Below are 22,562 nucleotides of genomic sequence, written 5' to 3' on the forward strand. Positions count from 1 at the left end.
CGCATAAAATGTATGCATTTTTATTTTTTTTATTATATTTTTACTTTTTATTTCCATTGTTTAATAAAAAAATACTTGACCTGGTTTTTGTCTTTTACGTTCTTCTAATTTACGATTGATTTCTTGTTGACGCTCAATTTTACTTAAAGCTCGAGCTACATAAAGGTACTTGTCACCCAACTGTTTGCCGTTCAAAGCAATGACAGCTGCCAGAGCTGATTGGGGATTTTCAAAAGCCACAAAGCCAAATCGTTTAGAGCGTCCTTCTTCGTCAGTCATGATCTGGAAAAAAAAGGAAGAAATCAAAGAAATTAAGAAAATAGTATGATATTTATCTTTGTCAGAGGAGTGTTTATATAGGTAGTAAATATTATGAATCCTTTCAGACAGAGAAATCGATTAAGCGATGTCCGCTTGTCCGTCAGTAAGTTAAAAACAATATTTTCAAGACCTCGCATATATTCTTTATCCAAATCTTAAATAATTCTATCATACATACATTCCAGAAGTTTGAACAATATAATCTACAATAATGAAAGATTACTTTTAAAGTAATCGCTGATCTACAAGTTAAAAACTATGTGTAAGAGACTTATTCAGGTTTTAATAAGACAGCAAAACGATTGTTTAGCCCTGAGTATACTTTTCTAAAGGAACCCGAATTAATAATGGGTCAATCACATCAGGTTTGCGAGATATTTTTCGACATATTCGATAAGTTATAACAGCAAAGTGTTTTTTATTTATTAAATTCAGTTTAACAGCTTACTACTTTGGCTTTGCAAGCACATTGTACTGATTCCAAACACATGATAATCATATCAATGGAAACTCGTTGCTTAAGTTCCCTTTTGGTAGTTTGCCTTAAGTACGTGTTTATTGTTGAACAGATCTTCTACCTTATTGTGCTGGTATATTTGAATTTTGCCAATTGGTTTATCGGCGTCGTATATTGCAAAGCAGTGATAGCCCCGGTGTCTTCTCTTGGCGTAAAATGGCGACTGTTGATTGGTAAACGTGGTAGTTCAATGCGCGCGAACAGTCAAGTAGAGTAGAAGAGAGTCCGTTTTGACCAATACGATGACGGCGGCTTTATTTTTATTTAATCGTTTTCTCCCACGTTGGTAGAGGTTTCTTCTGACACCCCTCCTAGGATCGATGCAATATCATCCTCTGCAGCATTTTCTTTAACTTCCTCGTCTGTTTTGGTAGTCGCTAGCTCAGCATTTTCACATATTTTGCCATTAAAAGTAGGTCCTTTATAATTAAATCACGCATTTACAATTGAATTGCGGATGATGATGTTGTGATAGGTATGCGTCCGTTAGATTAGTTGGTAGTATTCAATTTGTCAGAGGTCGGGGAATGCTCCAGAGACACGAGAGCGCACAGAAGGGCGACGACGAAAGCGAACGAACGAACCAACGGAAGAACGGACGACGAACGAACGAACGAACGAAACGAACGAACGAACGAACGAACGAAAACGAAACGAACGAAGAACGAACGAACGAACGAACGACGAACGAACGAACGAACGAACGAACGACGAACGAACGAACGAAACGAACGAACGAACGAAAGAACGAAACGAACGAACGAACGAACGAACGAACGAACGAACGAACGAAACGAACGAACGAACGAACGAAGAACGAACGAACAACGACGAACGAAACGAACGAACGAACGAACGAACGAACGAACGAACGAACGAACGAAACGAACGAACGAACGAACGAACGAACGAACAACGAACGAACGAACGAACGAACGAAAAACGAACGAACGAACGAACGAAACGAACGAACGAACGAACGAACGAACGAAGAACGAAAAACGAACGAACGAACGAACGAACGAACGAACGAAACGAACGAACGAACGAACGAACGAACGAACGAACGAACGAACGAACGAACGAACGAACGAACGAACGAGAACGAACGAACGAACGAACGAACGAACGAACGAACGAACGAACGACGAACGAACGAACGAACGAACGAACGAACGAACGAACGAACGAACGAAAGAACGAACGAACGAACGAACGAACGAACGAACGAACGAAAACGAACGAACGAACGAACGAAACGAACGAGAACGAACGAACGAACGAACGAACGAACGAACGAACGAACGAACAAACGAACGAACGAACGAAACGAACGAACGAACGAACGAACGAACGAACGAAACGAACGAACGCGAACGAACGAACGAACTAACGAACGAACGAACGAACGAACAAACGAACAAACGAACGAACGAACGAACGAACGAACGAACGAACGAACGAACGAACGAAACGAACGAACGAACGAACGAACAACGAACGAACGAACAACGAAGAACGAACGAACGAACGAAACGAACGAAAACGAACGAACGAACGAAACAACACGAACTAACAAAAACTAACTAACTAAAACGAACTAACTAACTAACGAACTAACTAACTAACGAACTAATAACTAACGAAAACTAACTAACTAACTAACGAACTAAACTAACGAACTAACTAACTAACTAACTAACTAACTAACTAACTACTAACTAACTAACAACTAACGACGACGAACTAACTAACGAACGAACTAACTAACTAACTAACTACTAACTAACTAACTAACACTAACGAACTAACTAACTAACTAACTAACTAACACTAACTAACTAACTAACTAACTAACTAACTAACGAACTAACTAACTAACGAACTAACTAACTAACTAACAACTAACTAACTAACTAACTAAAACTAAATAACTAACAACTAACTAACTAACTATCTAACTAACTAACTAACTAACACTAACTAACCAACTTAATAACTGACTAACTAACTAACTAACCAACTTAATAACTGACTAACTAACTGACTAACTAAGAACAAATAAAACTATTACGAGCCTTCTTTTAAAGTTCTATTAAATATTTAATTACTTTTAAAAATATCACTAACAATAAATGATAAAAAAATTTAAAACTTATTGTATATACCTATCAACATAAAACATATTAATTAATATTTCGTGTCATACATCAAGCAGCTATTACTATTTACACAATTATATGAGTTCAAGGTTTTTATTTATCCATCTAATAATATTTCTAGTTAAGCTTTAAATTTAAATGGAGAAGAAGAACAAAAAAACATATACGACGTACAATCACCCTGCTTGCGCTTACAGGTTTCCAAAAACCCAAAAAGATGTGAAAAAGAGCAAAATATTAGTGTGAGGGTTGTTTAGTTAGTAAATGTTTATTGTAGTAGTTGTAGTTTTGTTGCAGGCAGACCAGGGGTTACATCTGTACATTTACTAACGTATGTTTGTACATTCGTGTGTATATTATTTTACTCACTTATTTAGTTAAAAGTAACCCCCAACCTCAACCCCCATACGACGACAACATCATGATTGAGCTTTAAATTTTATACTCGTCGTATTTATATTAGTGTAATAAAATTCTATGTTGTGTGTTGGAGAAAATATTATAGGATTTTTATAGAAAAATTGCTAATTGCAGTTGGAAACAAGGAAATGTCAACTACGCATAAGCATAGAGACAAAGAGAACAAATAAGGGAGATAAATGTTTTCTGTGTGTGTTTTATGTTTCTTCTTGTTTTTTTCTATATTTTTGTAATAATAATGAATATAGTGGAATTGTATAACATGTGAATTGTAAAAGAAATTGATGTAAATGAAAAGAAGCAGAGAAGGAGGTGAGTGAACACATGTTCAAATAGTAGATGATTTAGGGAATTTAGAAGAAAGGCAAATATAAAGGAATAAAAACTTTATGTCGAACATTTTTTACATAAAAGACACATTTTTTTTCATTTGAAGGATAATGTACCTTGAATTTATGTAAATGATTTTTAACATTTTTATGTTTGAACTTTTAATAGAAATATGAACTGAAAAATATCCTGCATATAAAATGATCTCTTGTAAATCTGTCAGTATTCTTAGAATTAGTTATGTTTTCACCAAAAACTCAAGTCAAGTTTAATCGTTATTTAAAAACTAAACAATCATTAAAAAAATAGAAAAAACTCTTACCTTATGACTGGTAATACGTCCAAATGGTTCAAACATTTCACGCATATGTTGTTCCGAGAAATCCTCATTGAAATTCTTCACATACAAATTCCTAAATTGAGTAGCCTTCTCCTGTTCTCGATCGCGTCGTGGTATATACTTGACAACATGAACCTTTTGATTGTTACACAACATACCATTCACCTTTTCGATGGCCACGCGTGCAGCATCCTCGGTATCAAAATGTACGAAACCATAACCACGTGAATTTCCATGTTCATCCTTGGCCACATTACAATTGAGTATGTTGCCGAATACCGAAAAGGTATCGTACATGGCCTTGTTATCAATTGACCGTTCTAGATTCTTAATATAGATCTTACCGCCATCGGGAGAATTGGTGCTCGAAGCACTGCCCGAAGAAGTGCTGCCCGCCGAAAGGTGAGGAGAAATGGAAGTAATGTTACCAGTGCCCAGACCCATGGGAGCATGAGGAGTACGATTAAGATGACTGCCAGCTAAATGATGATTGTTATTGCCGGCTGCACCATGATGGCCCGTATGAGCGGTCAAATGATGACCCAGTGGTCCAGCTCCGCCAGTATGTGCTGCAGCATGATGAAGCTGAGCTGCCTGTTGGCCAGCGTGATGAGCGGCAGCCAGAGGATGTCCAGCAGCAGCCGCTAAAGAGGCGTGATGATTTAGAGCCGATTGCTGTTGATGGTAATGATGGCTGGCAGCCGCCGGATTGCCACGGAACGTCATTGAATTGACAAACATAATCGGCAGATTTCGGTTGTTGTGGTGGTGGTGTGTGCTATTTGAACGCGTTAATTTATTTATATTATGATTCGGATGAAGTTTATTGATATAAATTGAATTGTTATTTAAGCCGAGAATTTTGACGGTTTTTATTTTTAAATAATGACAAAAATTGAAAATGTATTTTAACTTTTATTTTTGTTTTTTCTTAGCTGGTTAGTGTATAAAAAAAATGAAAATCCACCTGTATTTGTTTGCTGCACTTTTCTGCTTTTTTATTTTCTTTCGATACGTTTCCTGTTTGGAAGCAAAAAAACTAAAATATATTTTGTCTTCTCTTAATTTCTCTTTGCTATTTCTCTTCAAGTTTTCAGGCTACTCTCTTGCTTGTATTTTTTCCCAATTATCACACAAAATTGGCTTTCACTTTTTTCTTCTTGATTACTTTTTGCAATGTATAAATTTTATATTTTTCTGCTTTTATTTTAAGTTATTGTATTAATTTTATTATAAAACTAATATATATTTGTTATATTATAGATTAATATAAAATATTAACTAATTTGTGATTTTTTTTATAAATTTTTTACACAAAAATTACAAGCGCAGCTAAAAAGTGCAGCAGACGAAAAAATTCTTTTTTTTTTGTTATCCTTTATCTGCTTTGTTTCTCTGTTCCAATAAAAAGATGCCACAATATGTAAGAATATCAATGAAGTATGGCAACATTACAGAAAATATATGAAAATGTATTAAAAAATAATTTTCATAACCCGGCAGTTACACGATGAATAAAAATGTCACACAAATCGTATCTTTGATATTTTTCTAGAAAAAAAAGTTTTTCAAATAAATGTCGAAAATTCGATACAAATAATTATTCAAATCTGACTATTTTGCTAAAAGCATTAGTTATTGTTACAAACTTAATTGATGCTATATATGAAAAGTGTCCTTTTTCCAACTTATCGACATTAATTTATAAAGTCCTTATTCCTAAAAGATACTTGACTTACCCACTTTTTTGAACAAAATAATCGAATTAGGATTATATAATTGAAAAGTAGACTTTCCGACTTTCATAAATTTTTTTATTTACAAAATAGATTTATCGACTTTTTTCCTACATGATGTGATTGTTCGTTTTTTTCGTCAAAAAGTCGATTGAAGGAAAAATAACACAACAATATGGCAACATTGCAAAAAAAGTTGTAACTGTCAACGCCGTAGAACTTTATTGGTCAAGTTTAAATAAAACGATTTTAAACTTAAAATTCTTGACTTTATTCCAATTAGTAACAGAATTCAACAATTTTCCTATTATTTAAATTATTATATTATTATTAACTTTTAGTTTTACTTAAAATTGTAATCAAAATTTTTACCAAAATAATAAAAATCAATGCTAATTTAAAGTTAAATTGCCGGTTTTCACGGTAGTTACACGATCAAGCGCATTTCAAGTTTAACTTTTTCACTAATACACTCATAATTTTTAAAGTTAAAACAAGCTTTATTTACAATTTTACTTGAAAATAATCAGTAGTTTCTTAATATAAAAGGTTTGTTACACCTCTAAAAAACTTATTATGAAAACATTTGTTCTATTCCACAAATGTCCTATTTATTTTGATTAAATCTCAGTCCGTTTCATAGGTCTACTTCATGGATAAATATGAATGGCAATACTACTGATATATTTTGCTGTTGGCAACATCATTGAGTTTTCTAAAATTTCTTCGCTTTGAGCGAATTGAATTCGCTTGTTATCTTATTTTGTTTACTATTAATAATAATAAAAATAGTATTTATTAAATAATTATTTTTAATTTAAGTGAAATATGTTGGAAGATTCTATAACGTCTAGTCCCTCCAAATCAAATAAATCTATACACGAAAGAAGACTAATAAGAAAAAACAAAAGAAAAAAAGCGGATGAAGTTTTGCCAAATAAAAGTGATCATCGTTTGCATAGTACTAATCGCCATATGACCATTTATGACTTTTACAAAGATTATGAAGAAGATTCAACAGATAGCGAATGTAAAGATTTCACATTTATGGTTGCAAAGCCATCGGCAATAATAAAAGACTATAAACCATTTGAAAAAGAAAAAGCTTTGGCCATGGCTGATCATATTTCTATGCATCAGAAAATCAATGAAAATAAAACTAATATTTGGCCGGAAACTCAAGGATTTTTAACGTGTTTAAATTTAACGCAATTGGAAAAAGAAAAACCCAAAGATTTTAGTGAAAATAATAAATCAAACACATCCTTTAGTATAACAGAATCTGAATTGATTAGCTGCTGTAATAATGCAGAAAAATCACTGGAAAATGACACCGAAAATATCACAATACAAGATTTAACACCTAAGAAACAAGATGATATGTTTTTGGTGAATTCCATACTGGAAGATTTCTCGCTATCACCCTTAAAAGAAGGCCAAATAATAGCGAATACCTCTTACCAGCATACACCGGAATTCCGTTTGCGCAGAATACCAACAAAAACCTACAGCAGTCGTAAATTTATAAATACCACCAAAACAAATCTTAACACACGATTTGAAGAATTAGCTACCGCAGACTCAGAAGACGATGACCATAGTAATTGTTCGTCATTATCTGTAGAAGAAGATGTTGCAATGGCAGAATTGTTAAACAATCAACGACAGACTACGACAAACACAAGTAATACACAACATTTATTAGAAAATCTTTTAAATTTAAGCGTATATTTTGCACAAAATAGTCAAACGCAAAATAATTTATCAGATGAAAGTCGTTTTGATTTGAATGCTTCATGTTTGATCGATAATGATCAAGAAAATCGTTTGTTTTTCAATAGTATACCCGATCTTCTTAAAGATATTCTTACTTTACGTTCCAATAATAACAAACGTTATGATTCATTTAATTCTTTAGAAGATTTTCATGGATTTCCAAGTAATAATGAGCTGGAGAGTGATGTTATCGATATAGATAATACTGAATTGGATATCATGCAAACAACTTTACGACATGATTTAAGTGCAGTTGATACTTCAGTAATGGATACATCTTTTAATGCAGAAGGTAATTTATTATATTTCTTTTAATTCCGAGGATTTATATAGGTAGATAGATAGATAGATAGATAGATAGATAGATAGATAGATAGATAGATAGATAGATAGATAGATAGATAGATAGATAGATAGATAGATAGATAGATAGATAGATAGATAGATAGATAGATAGATAGATAGATAGATAGATAGATAGATAGATAGATAGATAGATAGATAGATAGATAGATAGATAGATAGATAGATAGATAGATAGATAGATAGATAGATAGATAGATAGATAGATAGATATATAGATAGATAGATAGATAGATAGATAGATAGATAGATAGATAGATAGATAGATAGATAGATAGATAGATAGATAGATAGATAGATAGATAGATAGATAGATAGATAGATAGATAGATAGATACATAGATACATAGATACATAGATACATAGATACATAGATAGATAGATAGATAGATAGATAGATATATAGATAGATAGATAGATAGATAGATAGATAGATAGATAGATAGATAGATAGATAGATAGATAGATAGATAGATAGATAGATAGATAGATAGATAGATACTTAAATGCTCTTTCTTTCTTCCTATTTTAGAAGTCTTTGATGATGATTGTCAAGATGTATTGGCGGGTGTTAATACTGAAGCTATTTTACAACAAGAAAATCTTGAAACCCCAAACAATAGGAAAGAAACTGTTGAAGAATTTACCATTCCTCTAGTGCCAAAGGATATAGAGAAACCTGTCGAAAATGAAAGTTTAAACCATGAACCTCAGAATTCCATTGGTTTTAAAACAGCCTCATCAAAACCAATCAAAGTGTCTAGAGAAGCCCATATAATGGCAGCTAAAATATTAAGTAAACTTCCTGAAATACCACAAATAAATTTCGAACTTACAAACTGTGATACTAAAGCTTTAAACAGAGGTAACTTTAAAGAAAATTATGAATTTTTATTAAAAATAAAAATGTTTTTTATTTAATACTTAAAGATGTAAATATTTTTGAAAATCCCGAAAACTATGAGTGGAATGATGACTGTGATTTATTTTTAAATATTCAAACACCTACTGCCTTAAATGAGCCGCAACAACAACAACAAATAAATACAAATGAACTGCAGCATAAACCTGCTGCAACGAATATAGCCTCTTTAGGATTTAAAACTGCTGGTGGCAAAAATGTTCATGTGTCCAGAAAAGCTCAAGAATCTGTACAAAATCTTTTAAAAGAATTTACGAGCAATGTTACCCAGGATCACTTTGATTGCGAAGAGGAATTAAAAGAATTGAAATGTAAAGTATATGCAAAATCTCATAATTTTGAATGCAAACAATCATCTTTAAGTAATGCGGAAGCGATTAGGAGAACAAAAGATATGCAGGATTTTGAGAAAGAACAAGTTTTTCCTAGTACCTCGAAAATGGCCTCAATAGGATTTCAAACAGCTGGTGGTAAAAATGTACATATTTCTAAAAAAGCTCAAGAATCTGTACAAAATCTTTTAAAAGAATTCACGAGCAATGTTAGCCAGGATCACTTCGATTGCGAAGAGGAATTAAAAGAACTCAAAAGTAAAGTATATGCAAAAACTCATAATTTTGATCACAAAAAATCATCTGTAAGCAATGTTGAAGCAAGAAAGAGTACAAATGAGTTGCAGGGTTTTGAAAAGGAGCAAGCTTTTCCTAGTACCTCGAAAATGGCCTCAGTAGGATTTCAAACAGCTGGTGGTAAAATTGTACATGTTTCTAAAAAAGCTCAAGAATCAGTACAAAAACTTTTAAAAGAATTTACAAGCAGTGATCCACAGGATAATTTCAACTACGAAGAACAATTAAAAGAAATTAAAAGTAAAGTTTATGCAAAAACTCATAATTTTGAATCTAAGGAATCCGCTTTCAAAAATACCAAAGATAATGATCATAAAATTTCCTTGCAAACTCAAGAAAATGCTGAAAAGATGTTAAATGAAATTTGTATGGAAGCTGAAGAGAATTTCGAAAATAATAGAAATCTTCACACAGAATACAAAGAAAACTTAAGTGAAGGTCCTTTGGCGAAACAATTTGAAACTGAAATTATGAAAAATATTGGATTTCAGACAGCTAAAGGCAAACAAATTACAGTTTCAGCTAAGGCACAAAAAACTGTTGAAAAACTTTTACAAGATTTTAATACAGATTTAGATATAGAAAAATATGAATATGATTTAATAGAAATGAAAAGTAAAATGCAAATTAATAACAAGGAACTACAGCACAATAATGGCCAGTCAAAATCTAGTCAAACAAATGCCAATGAAGATTCTACAATTTCTAAAAATCTTACACCTAAACCAAACAAACGAAAAAATTCGATAGACAATAGTGTTACAGCAACACCAGGATGTAGTTCCACGCCCCCGGCTAAAATATTAAACAAAGATTTACATAACTTAAAATCATCATCACCCCGATCACCTCAAACGGTAATATCGAGAAAAAATCTTTTATCTTTATCAAAAAGACATAGAAATAAAAGAAACTCTTTAACCATGAAAAGAGAAGAAATTCCTAAACTTTATAAAGAAAAATACGATTTAAATGTGAATGCCTCAACTCCTATTAAAACATCAGTTTCCTTAGCTATTAATGCACACACACCAGCTACACCAAATTTAAAAGAATTCATTTCAAATGCAGCCTTAACATCAACACCTCGTATTAACATTACAACAGAGTCACCACAAACCATTAAAGATACCGATTTTAAACCTATCAACTGGAAAGATAATCAATCTATTACAAATAAATCTGCTAATAATTCCACTGCTCATACCACCAAACTTTCCGAAACCTCATCATTGAATATTACCTTAAATTCTTCAAATCCTACAGCCCAGGAACGTATAGGTCGTTTAAAAATGTACGGTAAACCGCCGGCCGTTTCACCTATACTTATAGAAACTCATCATAGCTGTCGTCCCTCAGGCTTAAGACGTACTCGTAGCATGCTTAAGAAAACGGAAAAATAGTATTTCTTAGTTTTTAAATAATTTTCTAAATGTATCACTATTGTAGTACAATATCTATGTATACCTCCCTTTAATATAAAAAGTCTATACTATATTTATTTATTTTATATATAAATACAAAGTACCTATCATTTGTGTACACGTTCTTCTTTACTATTTGTATTTTCATTTCATTTCATTTTGTTTTTTTTTCTATTTCTGTTTTGTCTACTTGTTTTGTTTAATCTTTGAATTTAATTTAATTAACTTCATGTTTTTGTTTACGAAGTTTTGCAATTCAGTCACTAAACAGTTGGTTTCAATAACAAACACACTTCTCTAGATAACTTTTTTAATCAGAAAATATTTTTTTAAATAATAAACGGTAAGTTTTGTTAATATATTTGGACTATTTTTCAAAATTTTTAGAAAATGTTTAATATATTTTCAAATAAAACCTACGAAACTAAATTAAAAAGTAATTTTCTAAGTTATGCAAAAACTTCCCAGCAAAAAAAGAACTTCCAAAGAAGCTAATAGGAAGTAGAATTTACTCCATAGAAGTACTGAAAAACACCTGAAGAAGTGATGATTTTTACACAGGCTTTTCATAGGAGTGATGTCCTTTTTATTTGATTCCAAATTCACTACTTTTGAAGTCATTTTCATTGTAGTATTATTGAATACAACTAATTTGACCCAAATAATATTAACATTGATAAGGGTAATATACACATTTAATACAAAAGTCCAAAAATAAAATGTTTATCTCATAAAAATGGAAGAACAAAAAATATATCTTCAACATTGAAAAAATAGAATTATTTTCGCATCTTCGGAAGTCTTTAAACATCACTTTATCAGAAGGTTAAAAAATTCACTTAGTGCTACTTTTAAAGTGGTGATAAATGTTATTCTTTTGGAAGTACTTCGTTTTATTTTTGCTGGGTTATTATTATTTAGAAGAGTAGTAGAATAATATGTATAATTTTATATAACTTAATTATGTAATTAAAAAAAAATATATACACTTTAATGAAGAAGTAATTATTATTTTTTTAAATGAAGTTTTTGCTTCGAGTTATATAACCTTACAAGTTAAGGCACATCCGTGCTATTGGCCCATGATTTAACCAAAGGTTTTCGTTTCTAAATATCCTTAACTTTTACTGCAATTGGTACGGATAGATTGCTAGATAGATAGATAGATAGATAGATAGATAGATAGATAGATGGATAGATAGATAGATATAGATAGATCGATAGATAGATAGATGATGATAGATGATAGCTCGCTAGTAGCTAGATAGAAGATAGATAGATAGATAGATAGCTAGATAGATAGATCGATATATAGATAGATCGATAGATAGATCGATCGCTCGCTCGATGCTCGCTCGCTCTCTCGCTCGTCGCTCGCTGCTCGCTCGCTCGCTCGCTCGCTCGCTCGCTCGCTCGCTCGCTCGCTCGCTCTCGCTCGCTGCTGCTCGCTCGCTCGCTCGCTCGCTCGCTCGCTCCTGCTCGCTCGCTCGCTCGCTGCTCGCTCTCTGCTCGCTCGCTCGCTCGCTCGCTCGCTCGCTCGCTCGCTCGCTCGCTCGCTCGCTCGCTCGCTCGCTTGCTCGCTCGCTCGCTCGCTCGCTGCTCGCTCGCTCGCTCGCTCGCTCGCTCGCTCGCTCGCTCGCTCGCTCGCTCGCTCGCTCGCTGTCTCCTCGCTCCCTCGCTCCCTCGCTCGCTCGCTCGCTCGCTCGCTCGCTCGCTCGCTCTCGCTCGCTCGCTCGCTCGCTCGCTGTCTCCTCGGTAGATAGATAGAAAGATGTCTGCAACCTAGTCGGAATGGGTTCTAAAAAAAGTCCGTATTTTGAGCTTACTACAATCTATTATTTACAATCTATATTTTTTGGAATCGAGGAAAAGCAGTCGACTTTGAATTTTTAAAATATGTACATACATGTTGTCTATAAAAGTTGATTGTATGAAATTGTAAAAAATTGCTGTACATTTTAACGGTTCGGCACAAAACAGATTAATTTAATACAACTCTGTGTTTCATTGTATTTCCGTTTCAATTGTCAATGTATGTCACTCTTGCTCTCTCACTGTTTTCTTTTTTTTTCATTCATGTTGTATTGCAGAGAATTTAATAGGGATGCCAACACTACACTTAAGTTGTTACGTCCATAAATAAATAAAACCGAAATTATTTACTTTTTTTTCAAATTTAACAAATTGTGTGTTTGTTTAAATAATTTTAAAACTTTAATATACAATTAAAAATCTTTCTATATTATATCAAAACAATAAAAACTATAACTTAAGATTGTGTTTGTTATTTTACAACATTTTAAGAAATCCGTATTTGTTTTGCGTAAACTAAATATTGGCAACCCTAAGCAATACCAGCTCTACGATTTTTTACTTGCAAGTTGCAACTTTTTTAGTTTATTGTGGAATATTGTTTTTGTATCATCGTTTGTCGATATTTGTTGTGTTTAAAGAAGAAAATTAGTGCATCTATTAGGTTCAATAATCTTCAAAACTTAAATGCAATATTCCACATGGAAAATTTAATGTGATATTTTAAAAAAAGTGAATTTAAATTTTGACAACAAATCAAATTTTAATAATAAAATCCAATTGGAAAAGATTCAACCTTTAAAGTGTAGTTAAACTTTACAAAAAAAAAAGACAAAACAGAAAAAAAATCACTAATAGTCGACAAAAAGTATAATATAATAAAAGAAAACTATAAAAGGTAAAAAGGGGGAGTGGAAATGGTGCATATATGTATAAAAATAAATAAAACTTGTTTTAAACTCATTCAATAGAAAAGATAGGAGAATTAATAATGAAAGAGAGAGATGGACTTTAATTGCGATTTCTTCTATTTGTATTAAGTGTAAATTACAACAACAAATATAAAAACCAATGCAATTTTTAACTTTCTAAAGTATTGCTTTGTTGGCATATTTTATTTACAAACTATTTTCGTATACAAATTTGTGTATTTTGTTATTATTACATAATTTCATTATTTATGTGACATCTTTCTCATCTTTGTTTTTATTTTTCTGTTGTTATTGCTGTTATTAGGTTTGTATTTTTCTTGCAGTTTAATATATGAGGATGGATGGTGGTGTTTTAATATTGATGACATACATATGTACATATTTACTATATAAAATTTATATAGTAAATAATATTATATTATAAATACATATTTCTCAATTGCTAATCTTTTTTTTCGTATACAGAAACAATATTTAATACGTGTTTACATTTCATGACATTTCACCTACGCATTTAACTTTGTTTGCATTAGCTTAACTGTTTTTGTACCCTACATCACTGTAGAGCATGTTTGTGATAAAGTTTAAAATCATTCATTGTCCTTATTAGTCATCGAAAAGTCGATTATTCTTTCCGAAAATAGTCTATTTATTATCTTGTAAGAAAATAGTTGCACAGACGTACAAAAGTGTAGGAACTTCTCTAAAGGATTGAGATTTCGAACCTGTTCGCAGTATTTATCCATCACATCAGGTTTTTGCCATCTCATAAAATTTGAAAAACCCCGTTTTATCATATTTGAGACGTTATTTATGATAGCACTTAGACTCCTTTATTTAAAATATTATGCTCCGATTCGACATACGGAGTAAACCCCACTGATATTAGCCTAGATTCGCAGCTCAATTCTATCTATCTATCTATCTATCTATCTATCTATCTATCTATCTATCTATCTATCTATCTATCTATCTATCTATCTATCTATCTATCTATCTATCTATCTATCTATCTATCTATCTATCTATCTATCTATCAATCTATCAATCTATCAATTTATCAATTTATCAATCTATCTATCTATCTATCTATCTATCTATCTATCTATCTATCTATCTATCTATCTATCTATCTATCTATCTATCTATCTATCTATCTATCTATCTATCTATCTATCTATCTATCTATCTATCTATCTACTATCTATCTATCTATCTATCTATCTATCTATCTATCTATCTATCTATCTATCTATCTATCTATCTAGCTATCTATCTATCTAGCTATCTATCTACTATCTATCTATCATCTATCTATCTATCTATCTATCTATCTATCTATCTATCTATCTATCTATCTATCTACTATCTATCTATCTATCTATCTATCTATCTATCTATCTATCTATCTATCTATCTATCTATCTATCTATCTATCTATCTATCTATCTATCTATCTATCTATCTATCTATCTATCTATCTATCTATCTTCTATCTATCTTATCTATCTATCTATCACTATCTATCTATCTATCTATCTATCTATCTATCTATCTATCGATCTATCTATATCTATCTATCTATCTATCTTATCTATCTATCTATCGATTTACTATCTATCTATCTATCTATCTATCTATCTATCTATCTATCTATCTATCTTCTATCTATCTCTCTATTCTACTATCTATCTATCTATCTATCTATCTATCTATCTATCTATCTATCTATCTACTAGCGATCTATATATCTATTATATATCTATCTATATATATCTATCTATCTATCTATCTATCTATCTATCTATCTATCTATCTATCTATCTATCTATCTATCTATCTATCTATCTATCTATCTATCTATCTATCTATCTATCTATCTATCTATCTATCTATCTATCTATCTATCTATCTATCTATCTATGTAATCTATCGTTCTATCTATCTATCTATCTATCTATCTATCTATCTATCTATCTATCTATCTACTATCTATCTATCTATTCTATCTATCTATCTATCTATCTATCTATCTATCTATCTATCTATCTATCTATGTATCTATCTTTCTATCTATCTATCTATCTATCTATCTATCTATCTTATCTATCTATCTATCTATCGATCTATCTATCTATTTATCTATCTATCTATCTTATCTATCTATCTAATCTATCTATCTATCTATCTATCTATCTATCTATCTATCTATCTATCTATCTATCTATCGATCTATCTATCTATCTATCTATCTATCTATCTATCTATCTATCTATCTATCTATCTATCTATCTATCTATCTATCTATCTATCTATCTATCTGATCTATCTATCTATCTATCTATCTCTCTATCTATCTATCCTATCTATCTATCTACTATCTATCTATCTATCGATCTATCTATCTATCTATCTATCTATCTACTATCTATCTATCTATCTATCTATCTATCTATCTATCTATCGATCTATCTATCTATCTATCTATCTATCTATCTAGGTCGAATTCTGCAATCTCCTCTTATTACCTCAAAAAGATTGCAAAATATTTAGGGTTTTGAACTTTCTCATAGAGAATTATTATCTTTCAATTTTGTTTCAGATAAAGCCCGAATATAAATTCATAAACCTAAAAAATACAATTTTGATTAAATTGTTAAATATTATACAAATTGTATGTATGTGTTTATATTGATGTTTTGTTATTTAAGCCCAGCTTTATGATTAGGTCATATTTTCATTTTGTTTCTTTTTTTTATTTATATATTTACACTTAGTTTTTGCAAATGTAGCAAAGCGTAAAATTTTATATTTTGTATTTGTTCAAGTTTAATATATGTATATTATAATTGTTTATAAATTTTATGATAAGAAATTTAAAATACATACAGAAATTGTGGTTGAATTTAAAAAATACACTTTTTAACTACTAATAATGGAATTTAACTATAAGTGTTAAACATTCAATTGAGAACGTAGCTGTATTTATTGTAATTTAGAATTTGTGATAAATTTTGAAAAAAAAAACTAAACTTTGAATTATAAAGTATTCCGATATTAAGAGATTTCACTGTATTTTGTGATAAACTTGAAGAAAAACTAACGCCTATTTTTATACAAAAAATATATTTAAAATTTTAGTTTGTTTATATTTAATAAGAAGTACAAGTGCAAGTATTTAGTTCTAAAAAAAAATTGCCACGTATATCTTTTAAAATTGTACGTTTATAAAGATAAAGTAATCAGTAGGTGGTTTGTATTTTTTCAGTCTTATCGTAAATGCAATAAAACCTTAAAGTTACAAGTTGTAATTGCTAGAACATCAATATTTAATTTGGTTGTACCTATAGGTTGTTTAGATTTCTCTAAATGTTTGCTAAAAAAGAAATATACAAAATTTCTAATTGCAAATTAGTTTAAAAAAAGGTTTGTTGTTATTGTAAAAGTTCGAATGTGTCCGAAGTTCTTTCCAGGAGAATAAACTTTCGGTTGATACAGCTGTCGCTGGGTTAACAATCCTTGGCCAAGTAAGACTCGCTTCGTTCCGGAGCGAAGATCCAATTTTCGATATAAACATATGTTTGTGATTCCATTTGGTGTTTGAATCCTTATAGATGAGTCCTGTATGTCTACCCGTATGTTTTTCCAGAATTTAGAATATATTTAGATATGTAAAAGAATACATAGACAATATGTATATCAAAAGTAAGATATTTGTAATACATTTCATTTGATATACATAATGACCAGGAAAAACGTAGGTTTTTCTTGATTATATTCATATCTTAACCATTTAGGACCAGCATTTTGACAAAAAATTATTAATTAATTATTTTAAATAACGAAATTGTTTTAAATTTATTGCTCTTTTTCAGTACTGTAAGTTACATCACAAATAGAAGCAACTTTAAAAGTTCTATTCAAAATGGGTGATGAATTCGATGGTTGCGAATGTGTTTGGTCTCACGAACTGGCCATGCAAAGGCTATTGAATTTTGTAAGTTGTTATAATAATAAAATGTCGATTTTAAAATTTTCAATTATTTGATGAACTTCTCAAACACAGATACGTCAAAATCAAAACGAATGTACGGATACACACTGTATAGATGGTAAGTTGTAATAAAAAAAAATCTCTCCTAGTTTCAAAATTATTTAAAGTTTTTTTTTGTAATTTTACATATTTTTCTACAGTTACAGGTCGTTTAACACAACCGGCACCTGCAACAACAGGTGGTGAAGATAATAACTTCACTATGATGACAATGATTATGATTTTTGCCTTGATTATGTATTTAATAAGACCCGAATCAATTATGAAATTGACCAATACTAAACGTCGTGGTGGCCAGGGTCCTAGTGATGGTGGCAATGGTGGTTTCTCATCAACAGCAACCACCACCACCTTCACCGCCGGCGGTGAATTGAATTTGTTCTTTACTTTTATCAGTAATTCCTAAAAAGTAAAACATTTAATTTTTTTATATATACATACAATTATTAATTAATATTGGTACTAACTTTATAAATACAAATTAACAGATTTATATAATCAACTATATAATTTTGTAGGATGTATTATTTTTTTTAATTTATATAATATTTTTTTGGTTTAACTAAAATTGGTTTATAGATGAGAAACAAAAACTTCACAAAATTTTTAAAATATAATAAATATGTATTTGCAAATAAAAAAAGGTTGGATTTTGTTTATGTTTTTTTGTGGAATAGAAATATTATTTAAATCCAATAGATTAGCATAGTCTTAACTTAAACCATAATGGAATCTCTATCCTCAACGATGAAGATTTTAATTACCTGTTTTGTAATCACTGCTTTTACTTACACTTTCTCTAGTAAATTTATCCTTCTCTCTATAATCTAAAGTATAGTCTGTAGTCTAGTCTATAGTCTAGTCTGTAGTTTAGTCTATTGTTTAGTCTATAGTTTAGGCTATAGTTTAGGCTATAGTCTACTCTATAGTCTAGTCTATAGTCTACTCTATAGTCTAGTCTATTGTCTAGTCTATAGTCTAGTCTATAGTCTAGTCTATAGTCTAGTCTATAGTCTAGTATATAGTCTAGTCTATAGTCTAGTCTATAGTCTAGTATATAGTCTAGTCTATAGTCTAGTCTATAGTCTAGTCTATAGTTTAGTCTATAGTTTAGGTTATAGTTTAGGCTATAGTCTAGTCTATAGCGTAGTCTATAGTCTAGTCTATAGTCTAGTCTATAGTCTAGTCTATAGTCTAGTCTATAGTCTAGTCTATAGTCTAGGCTATAGTCTAGTCTATAGTCTATTATATAGTTTAGTCTATAGTTTAGTCTATAGTTTAGGCAATAGTTTAGTCTATAGTTTAGGCTATAGTCTAGTCTATAGTCTAGTCTGTAGTCTGGTTTGTAGTCTAGTCTATAGTCTAGTCTGTAGTCTAGTCTATAGTACAGTCTGTAGTGTAGTCTATAGTCTAGTCTGTAGTCTAGTCAATAGTATAGTCTAGTCTATATAGCCTAGTGTATAGTCAAGTCTATAGTCCAGTATATAGTCTAGTATATAGTCTAGTCTATAGTCTAGTCTTTAGTCTAGTCTATAATCTACTCTATAGTTTAGTCTATAATCTCTATAGTCTAGTCCATAGTGTAGTCTGCAGTCTAGTTCATAGTCTAGTCTATAGTCTAGTCTTAATCTAGTCTATAGTCTAATCTATAGTCTAGTATATAGTTTAGTCTATAGTCTAGTCTATAGTATAGTCTGTAGTCTAGTTCATAGTCTTATCTATAGTCTAGTGTATAGTCTAGTCAATAGTCTAGTATATAATCTATAGTCTAGTCTATAGTTTAGTTTATAGTCTAGTCTATAATCTAGTATTGAGTATAGTCTATAATCTAGTCTATAGTCTAGTCTATATTATAGACTAGACTATAGACTATAATCTAGTCTATAGTCAATTCTATAGTTTAGTATATAGTCTAGTCTATAGTCTAGTATATAGTGTAGTTAGTCTATAGTGTAGTCTATAGTCTAGTTCATAGTCTTGTCTATAGTCTAGTGTATAGACTAGACTATAGTCAAGTATATAGTCTAATCTAATGTCATGTCTATTCTATAGTCTATGCCACAATCTAGTCTATACTCTATGCTATTTTATAGTCCTAATCTATAGTCTAGTGATAAATAATTGTTCGTCTGTGCTATTAAAAGTTATTAAAATAGTTATTTTTTTATTTAACAAAAATTTAACTTCATTTACTTAAAGAGCGTCCCCAACTCAGTTTAAATAGTTTGAATTTTATACTAAAACATTCTTAAAGTAAACGAGAACCATGAATACGTTTATTTAGATGAAACGAGTTTTTATGCAAAATCTATTAAAATTTAAAATAAAAATGTATATTATTAAATAAGTGTAAAGATAAAATCTAATGGTTATTATAAATCTATGTCTAATTTCGTTTTTTTCTCTTTAAAATATCCTTTCATATATACAAATTCTTCACCAGGTTCCTTTGTATAGATGCATTGATATATGTATGTATTTGATTATTAAATGCTTTCTTTCCCTTTTATTATCATTCCTCGCTATGTAATTTACTTACACACGTGCGTACTTTTTTAAGAACTTGTTTCATTTGTTCATATTTGCCAGTAGAATCGGGTAAATTTTCAAAATTTATAACATCACTAACGCCAACTTTAAAGTTTTCACCATTTGGTAAATTATCATAGGGGGAAAATTTCAAAACGGGTGTACCCTCATAGGACTCCTTAATGACTGTAGTTTGGCCAGCAGTTTTTATATTCTCTTCTTTTGGTGTTGATTCCGAGGAATTGTCGGATTTTGTTTGTAAGTTTGGCTTGTCGTGCGTTCGTTTATCATCTTCTTCATCTAATTCGATGATTTCATCGATTAGGGAATCTTCTATTTCAATGACACTGGTATTGGAGTTTAATTCTTTTAATAGCTGTTGTTTTTTCTTTTCCAATTCTATTAACGATACGTCATTCTCTTTGCAATCACTTTCAATTGTTGGAGATTCTGGTGGTGGTGGTGGCGGCGGAGGCGGTGAGACTGAGGGTGGATTTTCAGCTGGTTGTGGTGGTCTAGAAAATTGTACTTCACCTAATGTTGTTTTTTTCAGGATCTTCAATTTCCATATCGCAGGCTTCTTGTACTGAAGTTTCAGTTATATAATCGTCCGCAGAGGCATTTGGAAAATCTTTAAGTTTTTTTACGTTTATAACCTTTTAAGACATGGTCGCCCATTGTCTTAACAAATTCATCTTTCATTTGACTTTTGCTTAAAGGAGGAACATTGTGATATTTGTAGTCCTATCAGGAAAGAAAAATAATTTGTTAAATGATGTATTTATAGAAATTTCGTAAGTGTAAATTGTACATTTTCACAACAAAACAAATTTCTCAATAAAACTTACATCGAAAAGTTTTCCCCAGGATCTTGATTAAAACCAGGAAATCATAAATTTTTGATATGTTATATTTATGATTAACGGCATCCACTTCACCCTCATCTTCGTCTGAATGTAAAATTTTGGTACCCTTAGCAAAGAAATTGAAAATCTCATCAAATAATTATAGAAAGAAGCTAACAAATGATTACTTACATCCGAATTAAACAGATTTATACCGGAATGTTCTACTTTAGCTTCTTCCAGCCAACCAGGTGGATAACCCAAAACACGCATGCGATAGAAGAAAAATGGCAATTCGCCTTTTCTCAAACCCAAAGCCTCACGCAATTTATCGCTTATACAACCGGGCTTAAGATGGGCAAATCTTTGTTCAATATCAACATGATAACGTTCCACTTTAAAACAGGCTCTCTTAGCATTCTTAATGCGTTTGGCATTGTGTGGCTTGGGGCAATCCCTAATGCTATGACCAGCATCGCCACAGTTGGAAACAAGAATTTGTCTTTTTGTTTTGAATACCTCCTCTTCTTCTTTTTGTTTTTTACGTGCTGCCGCCTCACCATCCAAGAGGGCATCTTTAATGGCTCGTTTATAGGAAGGTACTTTAACACTGTCAATTTTGGGCGCCGGTGCTGTATCAATAGTAAATAGCTCACTTATACCACTTAAATCCGGAGAGAGTTCTTTTTCAAAGGTTTCACTTCGAGTATCTACCTTTAAGGGGGGCGGCATTGGTATATCTTCTACTTCTTTGACCACCACTTGTTGTACCATCAACGTTATACATTCTTGATTTTCTTGTTGCGTTATCTCTATACATTTGCCGGGATTTTTAGCGCCTAATCCATCCTTTATTGTGTCTATTATAGGCTTGCCAAATTCTTCATAAAGAGCTTTATTTGGAAACTTTAACTCGCATATAGTTTCTTTTTGCATTGTATCCTTTTCATCTTCACTCACTTCACCTTCTTCCATTTCTTGGTCCAGAGCAGGTGGCGGCGGTGGTAATTCTTCATCTTCACCATTCTCACTTGGACATTCAACCTCCTGGGAATCGTCTAGGGTTATACATGTTATATTATGTTCTTCTATGATACAATCACTATCGTCCGCATTAAATTGTGACATTTTTTCGTATATTTTAAAATTTTTCATAAAATTTCTTTAAATTAAAATCAAGCTCATTATATTTTTTATTAGATTTGATTTTTACAAATGTCAAATTTTGTTGTTGTTTGTAGTTGTCTTTGTTTTTAATATGAAATATGACAGTTTTTATGATTGCAGTAATTGACAACTAGAGGTCGCCTCTGTGTAAGAGTTGCCAGACCGCAACGGTCGCCAAAAGTTACTTCTAGTTTTATCCTAGACTTCAAACAAAAAAGTGTTTGTAGCAAACACGAGATACGAAAAATACATTGTTATTTGACAAACCAGCGCATATTTAGAA

At 31.1% G+C, this 22,562-nt stretch overlaps 3 protein-coding genes across 7 annotated transcripts; 1 reads left to right on the forward strand and 2 right to left on the reverse strand.

Annotated features, from left to right (window-relative positions):
- Nucleotides 1–10,780, reverse strand: LOC119614601 (polyadenylate-binding protein-like). 4 transcript variants are annotated; one of them, XM_037970718.1, is made up of 3 exons: nucleotides 10,760–10,780; nucleotides 4,073–4,868; nucleotides 1–282 (listed from the first exon to the last, which is right to left on the reverse strand). In XM_037970718.1, the coding sequence occupies exons 2-3, from the start codon at nucleotides 4,829–4,831 to the stop codon at nucleotides 61–63; spliced, it is 981 nt and encodes a 326-aa protein (XP_037826646.1). In that variant the 5' UTR covers nucleotides 4,832–4,868; nucleotides 10,760–10,780; the 3' UTR covers nucleotides 1–60. The 4 variants fall into 4 exon arrangements, with proteins under 4 accessions (XP_037826646.1, XP_037826643.1, XP_037826644.1 ...); XM_037970715.1 differs by lacking the exon at nucleotides 10,760–10,780 and adding an exon at nucleotides 5,404–5,422 and having other exon boundaries at nucleotides 4,073–5,025; XM_037970716.1 differs by lacking the exon at nucleotides 10,760–10,780 and adding an exon at nucleotides 5,058–5,364.
- Nucleotides 6,590–17,580, forward strand: LOC119614600. Of its 2 annotated transcripts, XM_037970714.1 has the most exons (5): nucleotides 6,590–7,510; nucleotides 7,745–7,894; nucleotides 8,498–8,830; nucleotides 8,896–11,283; nucleotides 17,560–17,580. In XM_037970714.1, the coding sequence occupies exons 1-4, from the start codon at nucleotides 6,655–6,657 to the stop codon at nucleotides 10,917–10,919; spliced, it is 3,363 nt and encodes a 1,120-aa protein (XP_037826642.1). In that variant the 5' UTR covers nucleotides 6,590–6,654; the 3' UTR covers nucleotides 10,920–11,283; nucleotides 17,560–17,580. The 2 variants fall into 2 exon arrangements, with proteins under 2 accessions (XP_037826642.1, XP_037826641.1); XM_037970713.1 differs by having other exon boundaries at nucleotides 6,590–7,894.
- A 2,537-nt stretch (nucleotides 17,581–20,117) lies between these two features.
- Nucleotides 20,118–22,358, reverse strand: LOC119614602 (zinc finger CCHC domain-containing protein 8 homolog). Its single transcript, XM_037970720.1, is given in 6 exon segments — nucleotides 20,118–20,808; nucleotides 20,810–20,911; nucleotides 20,913–21,011; nucleotides 21,112–21,158; nucleotides 21,161–21,239; nucleotides 21,305–22,358. Coding segments are annotated over 6 exon segments (1,848 nt in total). The 5' UTR covers nucleotides 22,268–22,358; the 3' UTR covers nucleotides 20,118–20,250.
- Between the last annotated feature and the right edge of the window lie 204 nt (nucleotides 22,359–22,562).

This window comes from Lucilia sericata, unplaced genomic scaffold (assembly GCF_015586225.1).
Source record: "Lucilia sericata isolate MDLA Ls3-8-SP2 unplaced genomic scaffold, ASM1558622v1 Contig003112F_arrow, whole genome shotgun sequence".
Lineage (NCBI taxonomy): Eukaryota > Metazoa > Arthropoda > Insecta > Diptera > Calliphoridae > Lucilia > Lucilia sericata.

Bases quoted from the DNA above. Each gene is read 5' to 3' on its own strand.
- LOC119614601 (XM_037970718.1), bottom strand. From the start codon at position 4,831: ATGTTTGTCAATTCAATGACGTTCCGTGGCAATCCGGCGGCTGCCAGC. The intron at 283-4,072 runs GTAAGAGTTTTT...TTTTTTTTCCAG, and splicing joins GACGTATTACCAGTCATAAG to ATCATGACTGACGAAGAAGG.
- LOC119614600 (XM_037970713.1), top strand. From the start codon at position 6,655: ATGTTGGAAGATTCTATAACGTCTAGTCCCTCCAAATCAAATAAATCT. The intron at 7,895-8,497 runs GTAATTTATTAT...TTCCTATTTTAG, and splicing joins TACATCTTTTAATGCAGAAG to AAGTCTTTGATGATGATTGT. The intron at 8,831-8,895 runs GTAACTTTAAAG...TAATACTTAAAG, and splicing joins TACTAAAGCTTTAAACAGAG to ATGTAAATATTTTTGAAAAT.